The sequence below is a fragment of the Arvicola amphibius genome, chromosome 4, assembly GCF_903992535.2.
Source record: "Arvicola amphibius chromosome 4, mArvAmp1.2, whole genome shotgun sequence".
Taxonomy (NCBI): Eukaryota; Metazoa; Chordata; class Mammalia; order Rodentia; family Cricetidae; genus Arvicola; species Arvicola amphibius.
This window is the reverse complement of record NC_052050.1, coordinates 108,484,429-108,494,263: the sequence shown is the minus strand read 5'-3', so window position 1 is coordinate 108,494,263 and position 9,835 is coordinate 108,484,429. Positions and strand designations below refer to the sequence as shown.

The window sequence follows — 9,835 nt, the reverse complement described above, 5'->3', positions numbered from 1 at the left end:
AGGGCAGCTAAGGATCTCCCGAGATAACTTGTGTGGGTTTTCCTTAGCGTCTCTCCGGGTGGATTTCTCCAATGGATGGATTTCTCCAATGGATCACTTGATATGGACATTCTTATCTCTCAGCATGAATGTTTTAAGGGTATGGGAGACACAGAGGGTGAAGGAGACGGGATGGTGGAGGAAGAGACAGACAGGCAGACAGACAAAGACAGAACCACAGACTTTTCTCTTTCATTGTTGCTTGTAGATATGATTTCTCTCTGAGTCCAGGCTCACATTGCAACTAAGTAGCTTACACTGGCCTTGATCTGCTATATTGCTATTTCAGCGTCCTGAGTGCTGGGATAACAAATCTTTGCCTCTACCAGAAACTGACCTAGGAAATGGTACACCATCACTTCTGCTATGTTCTACTGGGCACACAGGCCAATGCTGGTACAGCTGGTGCATGCTTTGACTAGGATGGCTGGGGATGACTAGAGTTGAGGTAAGTTGGAAGACATAATTCATAGTCTTGGTATGAAATGTTGGGGACATGAGATTATAGCATGTGGTATGGAATAATAGGAACTACTGTGTTTGAATACTTACGGCATGCCAGAAACTCTTCTGAATACTTCTGCAAAGGCCTCTATAGTCTCTGGCCTGCAGCGAGCATTTGAACATGTTAGCCAGCCGTGCTCTGAGCACTTTTTGCATGCGTTGTCTCATTTAACTCTCATGACAGCCAAATGGGCCACACGCTGCTCCTACCCTGAGTGGGAAACTGCAAGGCTGATGGGGGAGCGGGAATGCTGCTGTTTGACTGGCTTGTCAGGACAGGGAGACAGAATGAATGTGGAAGACAAAAACGGATAACATCAGTGTCCCATGAGACTTAGCTGGCTGATCGGCCAGTTCCTTAGCTTCCATCCAGGGAGTGAGAGGACACTGGCTGAGCAGATGCAGCCACCATGCAGAGGCAGACAGGCCATTCTAAAGCACCTCACATGCAACTTAATGCAGTGAAGACTAAGCCCTGGGCCAGGGATCCTCACATGCAATTCTATGCAGCGGAGACTAAGCCCTGCGTTAAGGTTTTCTGCAGCTGGGAAAGCCTAAGATAAACATGGGGCCAGCACGTCAAGCTTCTAAACTGATTGGATAGGCTGCATAAAGTCACGCATGCTTCTCGTTTATAGCGCTTCTCAGTACCCACATTTGGTGGTCCTAGCTCGTTCCTCCCCCAGCCAGTGCTGTTTCCCTCCACACATCCCTGACATTCCTCTCTGACAGAAGAGGCCTGTTCACCTTTCCACTCTACTAAGCTTTCCTCCTTGATCGTGCCACACCTGGAGTAACACATGCCTCAGAGTTTGATAATTTACTTAATGTCAACAAAAGAGAAAGGGGAAAGCAAGCTGTGGAATTGCAGGCGCAGAAATGGAGGAGCCAACTTGGCCTGCGGGACCCAAGTTCCCAGAAGGGCCTGCCCGCCTCCGCAGCCTCCACCTAGCAATCGGAGTTTGGAGAGGGCCAGGCTGTTGTAGTTGAACTCCTCTGAGATGGCGGGACAAACCATCCCAGACTGCAGGCAGCGCTCTGGGTTAACCAAGGATTGATTGCCTTACTGTTGCTGGATGGAGGCAGCCAAGCCTAGCCTAGTGGCCCTGGAGCGTCTCCAGCACCCGGGTGGGGCACGGAGGGAGCGCCCAGTCACTCACCCCGGCATGTGGGCGCGGCGGGGCGGGCCAGGGCTCTGAGCTGGACGCTGAGGTCCTTCTGGGCCCTAGTGTTTGCCCAGCCTGCCCTCTTGGCTGGGTCTCAGCTGGTCCTCCCTTCTTTTCCCGGACAGCTGCCGGAGGCAATCTGAAGGTGGCAGGTACCTGGGCCACCTTGCTCAGGGTCCTAAGCAGGTAGGTGACCTCGGTGAGCGGGCAGTAGGACGCGGGAGGTGGGTCTTCAGCGCGAGGGGAATAGCACAGGAGCCTGGGCTAGAAGGGTGGTGAGACCCTGGCCCGCCGCGTCTGTCCCTCCGGTCCCTCCTCCACTGTGCACAGGGCGGGCTCAGGTGCCCAGCGGAACCGGCGACCGCGGTGGCGGTCGGTGTCCGGTGTCTTGTATAGGGTGTCCAGTGTCTGCAGCCTCGGCCGGCCGGGTGAGTGGTGACCGGAGGATAGGGAAGCTTGTGATCGATGTGCCGCGTGCCTCCAGTGGGAGGAGAATCGGTGGCGACTTGGCGCCTTTCGGGGGAAGTTGTGTGGTACGGGCAGCGTGTGCGCACACGCGGTGAGTGTTTACACCGGTCTGGGGCAGGTGCAACCGACAGAAGCCACCTGAGAGGGTCTGGGTCCGCTGCAGCTGCTGGGTCCCGGCCGCAGTACCGGCAAATCAGCACCGATCCAGGGGTCTCTCCTGACCGGGAAACCTTCCAGACAGAGAGCCCTGGAAACTGGTTTCAGCCCACGCAGAACTCCATGAGCGCATTCTGGTGCATGGACACCCTAGCGCTGGCGCCCCCATGTGGTACAGGGAGGGGCGAGTGGTGTCCCCTCCCTGCGGTTCTGGATCAAGGCTCAATCCAGAACCCAACTCCAGACAGCTGAGCCGATCCCGGGCCTCTCCTGTTCCAGGGCTTCATGGGTCTTAGGTGTGTGTAGGTTTTCTCAATGGTGTCTCTCTTCCCTATGGTTCCAGAGAAGCAGTATAACTGCTCCCTCCTCAGCTCTCCAACAAGCTTCTCTTTGCCTCTGTAACAAAACAGTGTAATTATTTATAATTTTAAAATTTAATTAATACACACTTAAGTGAAGATTTGGCGTGAACAGATTTTCTAGGTGCTTGAGAACATTTACAAAGCATCCAACAGCTTTCCCCACTTGCAATTGATTTTATTCTCAAAATCATCATAGAAGCGAATAAGAAAAAAAAAAACTGAATAAAAAACCCCAAAGCCTGAAGAAAGATGTAGATGTTTAAAAGATAAATCGAATTTATACTTGGTATACACACCACATTATTTTTATGATAGATTGGGCTGTGGTTTGGGTATTATTATTTATTAGGCTCCATATTAATTACAAACACAATTGTGTTATAGAAAAACAGAACGTGTGAAAGTCAGACCAGATCTTCAGGTATCCTGGGAACTTAACCAAATTTAGAACTCTTTAGAAAGTTTTAGAGCAAGCAACAGGTGTGGGCTTGCTGCTTCTTATCTGTCCTTTTCAAGAAGGGCACCCAGGAGAAGACCAACAAGTTGGTGGAGCTGCGCTTTGTGTTGCATCTCGACCAACTGCACTCAGAATGACACCCAAACATGACTGGGTGGCTTGGTGTCAGCAGTGAGTGTCCCGTAGGAGTGAAAGTAGGAAAACCCCCGGCTGGTTCATTTCCTCATATTTATTTCCTGTATTTGTCTCGGTAACTTCAAGGTAGATTTTTATGTCACAGTCCTCGAGTTACAAAGATTCCTAGACTAATTTTATGGATTGGGGAACTGAGTCCAAAGATGTCAAGTGACCTCCCAACATCACTGGAGGTGAAGCTGGGAGTCCGAGCTGGTGTCCTTTGTGGTATCCCATGGGCATGCTGGGTTGGGGGTCTGCCGTGGGAAAGCCTTGAGGAGAGTCCTCCGGAGTGAGTCATCAGTCCAGTCTGGTGCCCATAGTCAACACCCACAGACACTTGTTACCTGGGTTTCCTTCGTATTCTTCCAGGACACCAGGAACCCCTTGTCTGCTTTTTAAGAATGATTAAGCTGGCCCTGGTGTCAGGGTCTATAATCTCTGTTTTGTGGGAGACAGAGGCAGTCAGTACAGAAGGCCAGAACCTGCCTAGTCTAGAGTATATTCAAAACTGGCCTGGGCAACTTAGAGTCTGTCTCGAAGTATAAAACAAAACGAGGGCTGAGCTGTAGCTCGGCAGCAGAGAAATTGCCTAGCATGTGCAAGGGACAGGGTTTAATCCTCAGGACTACAAAACAAAACTGATTAATTAACCTCAGTGCCTGAAGTCCCTGTTTGCTACACAAGGCAAAACAAAAGGAGTTTGCAAACCTCTTCACAGAGTGCCAGGGAATGGGCACTGGGGACACAAAGTATCTAACCGGCAAGCAGAGAACCAGAGGGAGGCCAGTGTGGCACTCAGCACCGCCTCATTCCTGGGTGGGGTGTTTTCTTCTCTGGCCTCCTCTAAGCTATCTACAGTTGATTAGGGTTGGGCTTCTGCACTTTTTAAGGTATCTCCACATTTGCAGTTCTCATCCCAGGGAGATTTTCTAGTCTTTGTTTTGAAATGTTAAAAGTGCAATCACACCCTGCTTCTGGGCTCAGGAGTAAATTTGTAGCAGTCAGTGAATGCAGTGGATTCAGTAACTGCCATGCTTTCAAGCCTCTTGGCTCTCGTTGTCTTCCTCACCTGTAGAATGGGACTGGCCTCTTGGTGTCAGAGATGACTTCTGCTAAGTATTCAAGTGAGTGCCGGCAACAGTTAAGTGCTGATTCTCTTATCAGCCGACTCTGGGCCAGGGATGAGAGGAATGCACCCTTGGCTCTTGGTTTTCAGTTCTCTCTGACCCTCTAATATTGTCCACGCGATTACAGACTGGGGCTAGAACAGAGGTTGTAGAGCTCATCTGTCCCCTTCTGTCCTGTTCTGTGGGCATCAGCCTCTGAGGTCACGGAACGCAGCAGTCTATGAATGCTCCCGGAACGTCAAGGAGTCGTTTTTTTTTTTGTTTGTTTGTTTTTTTTTTTTTTTTTTTTTTTTTTTTTTTTTTTTGGTTTTTCGAGACAGGGTTTCCCTGTAGTTTCTAGAGCCTGTCCTGGAGCTAGCTCTTGTAGACCAGGCTGGCCTCGAACTCAGAGATCCGCCTGCCTCTGCCTCCCGAGTGCTGGGATTAAAGGCCTGCGCCACCACTGCCCGGCCAGGAGTCGTTTACTTTATTTATTTACTCCTTTATCTCAAGACCTTGGAGTCACGCGTGCCAAAGAGCCAGATTCTTTCTGTGGGAGAAGAATATCTTCTATAAACTCTTCCTTTAGCATGGTCTTGGTTTGATCTATTCTGTGAGGGTGTGCTGGAGCCAAAATATCATAAGACATCGACTCTACATTGTATAATCCTGTGGAAACCATCTCAAAGCAGTATGCAATCTTACCTAGGGGCCCTGACGGGGGAGGCCTGACAGAGTTACAGTCATGGCGTCAGTTTTAGTGCTGTTTAGCCTTCCTCTTTGTATGGTGTTCCATTGAATTCCAGTAGTTAAGTGCTGTGGGAGAGGATAGGTGGCAGGTAGGAACAGCGCATGGAGCTTCAAGGCTCTGTTGTATGAGGAATACTTAGTGAGTCTAAGTGCTCTCGATGTACTGGGCACCTGACCACTGAGTGAGCTTGTCTCAAAGGACTGCAGATTTCTTTCTAATAATAAAAGTGCAAGAGTTTGGGGCCAGGACATGGGTGGGGAAATAAAGCGTGAGAATGGATTAGGATCCCACATGCAGCGACACCTAATCCCATTGCTCCTCTGCTGGGATGATAGGCGGAATCAGGAGACTCCCCAGAACTTTCCAGTCACCTAGCATGGGTGGTCTATAAAGTGCTTAACAAGAAAAAGAGAAATCTTTTCTCAGACAAGGTGGAGCGCTCGAGATTGTCCCCTGTGGCATGCATATGTGTACATATGTGCATTTATAATGCATGTATACGCTATGTGGACAGACAGTCTGAAGGTTTGGCATCGGAAAACATTAAATCACATAAAACTAAGTAAAATAGAGCTAGAGGAAGCGCCACCTGTGGTGCTGCTTTTGTGACACCAGGCTTGCCCAAGTCCACAGCCTCTCTCTGAAGGAACTGCCTGATAAACTTATAAATCAAAGGCAGAGGTCAGTGACCTCTTCTTCCCCCAGGTTATCTGGCCTAAAACTTCTGTCGCTCAATTATGTTCCTGGAAAGAACTGGTAATCTTCCAGAATGTTCATGCGTATTCTCTTTTGTGCTTGCATTGTTCTCCTGGCTCTGTGGGGCTGTCTGGAAATGTCCTTTGTGAAGGAGAAAGCATACAGTCGTGCCTATGCAGTGCTGGAGACACAGGGAAGGAGGACAGCAGAGAAAGCATACAGTCGTGCCTATGCAGTGCTGGAGACACAGGGAAGGAGGACAGCAGAGAAAGCATACAGTCGTGCCTATGCAGTGCTGGAGACACAGGGAAGGAGGACAGCAGAGAAAGCATACAGTCGTGTCTATGCAGTGCTGGAGAGATGGGCAAGGAGGACAGCAGGCTTTCATTTTATTCCTTCTTTAACTTCACTGAGAATGGCTCTGTTCTTCCGAAAATATCTCAAATGTGATATTTTCTTTTGAAATTTGGGGAGGGTATTTTTATTTCCTCTTGTGCCCTTTAGTTATTGTTATTGTTGTTGGTTCTTTTCAGCCAAGCTCTTGGCAGTTGGGAGGCCCTGATATGTTTTGGGAGGAGGCCAGACAAACCTCTGTTAAATTTCTATTTTCCTGAGATCAGCGTGTTCAAAGTTAGGGTTTTCCTGATAAAGTATCTGTTATGGAATAGAGGTTATACAGACTCTTAGCCAAGCATTTCCTTGGCTTTTTCCCTTCTTTCTCTTTGAAATAAAAAAACATATTATGTCTCCTGGCTTTCTTTCCTAGCCTGCTTCCTTCTGGAATCTGTACATTTGATTGCCTGATTGGGACTGTTATATTCCTTGCAGGTTTGTCCACTGGACAGTGTTCAAGAAAGAAACCCATCTGCTGAGTTCCTGTCCCAGTGGGTCGCTACTGCTGGGTGTTCCAAGCTCTGGGAAGGTCTGTGGAGGTGCCCAAGTGGCAGCCTGCTGGTGGCATACGCCATTTCCCGAAGCTCCTGCTGCAGGTGTAGACGCTCTTGCGATCAGCAAGCATGCTGAAACAGATACTGTCAGATATGTTCATAGACCCTGACCTGCTGGCGGAGCTCAGCGAAGAGCAGAAGCAGATCTTGTTCTACAAGATGAGGGAGGAACAGATCCGACGATGGAAAGAAAGAGAAGCAGCCATGGAAAGAAAGGAGTGCTTGCCAGTGAAATCCAGACCAAAGAAAGGTAAATGTAGCCGCCTCTGTGCTGTGGGTGTGGTAGCAGAAGGCCCTGCTGCCTTGCTGTGAGGGCTCGCATCTCTCACTAGCTGGCCAGGTATGAGCTGTGACTTTGCGGCTTGAGCCTATGCTACTCAACCCCTTAAGTCAGGTTGATAGCTGGAAGCCTGCATCGGCTCACACATAAATACAGAAAACTTACCGTGTTGTATATATGTTTAAGTCTTTTATCTAAAATCAGATGACGCTTAACGTATCATGAAGTCGGTGCTAAGGAATGGGGGTGTAACTCAGTGACAGAGCACGTGCCTAACATGAGGCTCTCATGTCCATCCCAGAACCTCCAAAAAACAAAAAGTTCTCCTTAATCTCCACTTGTGGCCTTTATCCCCCTTAGCACTTTACCACCACAATGCAAAGTACGTTTGCCCCAATTATACAGCAAGTATGACTAAGTGCCATCAACCTCAGGTAGTTAAAGTGACCATTTTAAAGAAATGCCTGTTAAAATACAAGGAACTTGCTTAAAGAAAGCAAATGGCAATCGTGCATATGTTTAGTGTGGAATAATTCTCAAATGATCTTCTTCCTGGCTGAACGAATCCCTAGGAGTTTGAAAGGGTTCATTTGAGACCATCAGGGGAGAAACTCTTCATTCATTTTGACATAAATGTATACTTGCACAAATATAGAAAGTGCACATTAATCCCCCCCTACACAGAGTCTGCCATGGATCAGTACTTAACTAAACACATACACACGTGCATACACTCACACACACAGGCACACAGTTTTCAAGGTCACTCACCAAGGTATTCATGCTTAATTTCTTTTTATTTTTTATCAAGCCAGGAAAAGTAAAATTTTATAAGACCACTCAGGATTTCAATAGTTGAGAAAATCCCACTGGCGTGCTTGCAAGATACACAGATTGAAACTGGAAATCAGTTTAGTGGCCTTTGCCTCCCTACTATAACTAAAATTCTTTTTATGAGGTCTATATACTGATAAGAAAAACAAATAGGAGTATTTTGATTATTACCTGATACAACACATGCAGTTTAAGGGCTAGGGTATTGATCAGGCACATACCAATAACCAAAAAGTCCTGGACATAACATTAAAAAAGAGAGAACAGCAATAGTTTATTGGTGTTTTTGATGGTCTGTGAAGCACGTACCTGGTGTCTTATCCTCCCAAAATGTGTGCAGTTATCATTAACTGCCCAGTGTTATAGGACAAAGCAAGCAAATATACCCTTAGGGGTCTTATGCATGGAAAGCTGCACGCGTGCTCATGTCTGTGGGGTTGCACATTGCACTGTCCAGATTGCAACTTTCCCTTCACGCAGTAACGGTGAGCTGAAGCCTTGGGGCTGGCCAACCTCTTCTTCTCCTTGTGTCCCCAGGCGCAGTTTATCAAACAGCTCGGCTCCTCCAGGGCACCCTCCTCATTGAAAGCCTGATGTGTGTTGGTCTAGTGGGGTGACTTTGGGACTGTGAGACAGGAAGTGCTTGCCCCTGGTCCCTTACTAAACTATGGCCTTCTCACATTTACTGAGTTGCTTTCCTTCAGATAACAAAATTCTTTCAATTACTTTGCTTAACTGCTTCCTTGCAGAGTTTTGAATACACCTTTTAAAAAATTACCATTTTAGTTGAATGATTGTAGAAGCAGTCAGCTAATATGCTGATATAAAACAGCGGAAGTTCTCTCAATATTGCTTATCAGATGCTTAATATTCCTTTAAATCCATTAACACTTGGGGAGAGACACTGTCATTAAACCAGTTCTTCTCGTGACCAGAGAGCAGGAAAAAGATTTCCATTTTCTCTAGAAAGCAAGTGCTTCTCATATTTAATCTTGCCAGCCTTTGGAGCTGAAGCCACAGTGGTCCAAAGCGGCGTGATGGTGCCCAGTCGCTGCCCAAGGGCACTGTCTGTGCTGTGGACTTGCTGAGCCTGTAAGCATCATGTTTGGCCTCCCAGGCGTGTCTTCACCTGTCTAGCATATGCATCCTATCTGTCCCAAGCCCTGCCTGCCTCCAGCTTGTCCCAGCCTACATGCTATTCCTGCTCACAGCTCACAGCCCAGCCATGGCTTTGGAGGTTGCCTTTGCTATTGTATCTGTCTTTTCCCCATTCCTTTCTACCATTGTCCATATCGCACCAAAAGTTCTTTCCTCTATAAAAACACAAACCACAATGGCATTCTCCTACCTTTCTAGACTCTTCAGGTTAATGTCGGAATGGCTGAGAAAATAATCAACAGCAGGGATTTAACCAACAATAGACGAGATACTTTCCGAATCCTCACGAGACACTGTCTTTCATAAAGCAGGAGATAATCATGAACAGACTGTGTTTGCTAAGTGATAACCAGGAGATCTGAGCACTGTAGCAGGAGCCACCCATGGCCACACCACTAGTCTGAATTGAGGTTTGGTGAATGTGTAATGATGATCTCGGTGGTATAGTTGTGTAATGAATGTTTCCTGGGAGCCCGAGAAAGGTGGCCTGCCTAGGCTCTAGAGTGAGTTCAAGAGCAGCCTAGAGACCTGCCTCAGATAAAAAGTCAAATGTGGGCTGGGCGATGGCTCACTGACTGAAGTGTTTGCTGTACACACGTGAGGACTGGAGTTCAGATCTCCAGAATCTGTGGGAATTCCGAGTGGTCTTGTCAGCCCATCTGCAATTTCAGTCTTGAAAGGGGACCTCCCAGGGTAACCTGGCTAGCTAGACAAACTGCATTGGTAAACTCTGG

At 47.7% G+C, this 9,835-nt stretch overlaps 1 protein-coding gene across 2 annotated transcripts in view; it reads left to right on the top strand.

Moving 5' to 3' along the window:
- The first annotated feature begins 1,428 nt into the window (after positions 1-1,428).
- The window catches only part of Sh2d4a (SH2 domain containing 4A), a 58,448-nt gene continuing 50,041 nt past the window's right edge, over positions 1,429-9,835 (top strand). The window contains exons 1-2 of one of the 2 annotated variants that reach the window (XM_038328860.1): positions 1,429-1,895; positions 6,711-7,079. In XM_038328860.1, the coding sequence (XP_038184788.1) occupies positions 6,899-7,079 (181 nt within the window). In that variant the 5' untranslated portion in view covers positions 1,429-1,895; positions 6,711-6,898. The remainder of the gene's footprint in view (positions 1,896-6,710; positions 7,080-9,835) is intronic. The other variant, XM_038328859.1, reaches the window with a different exon arrangement.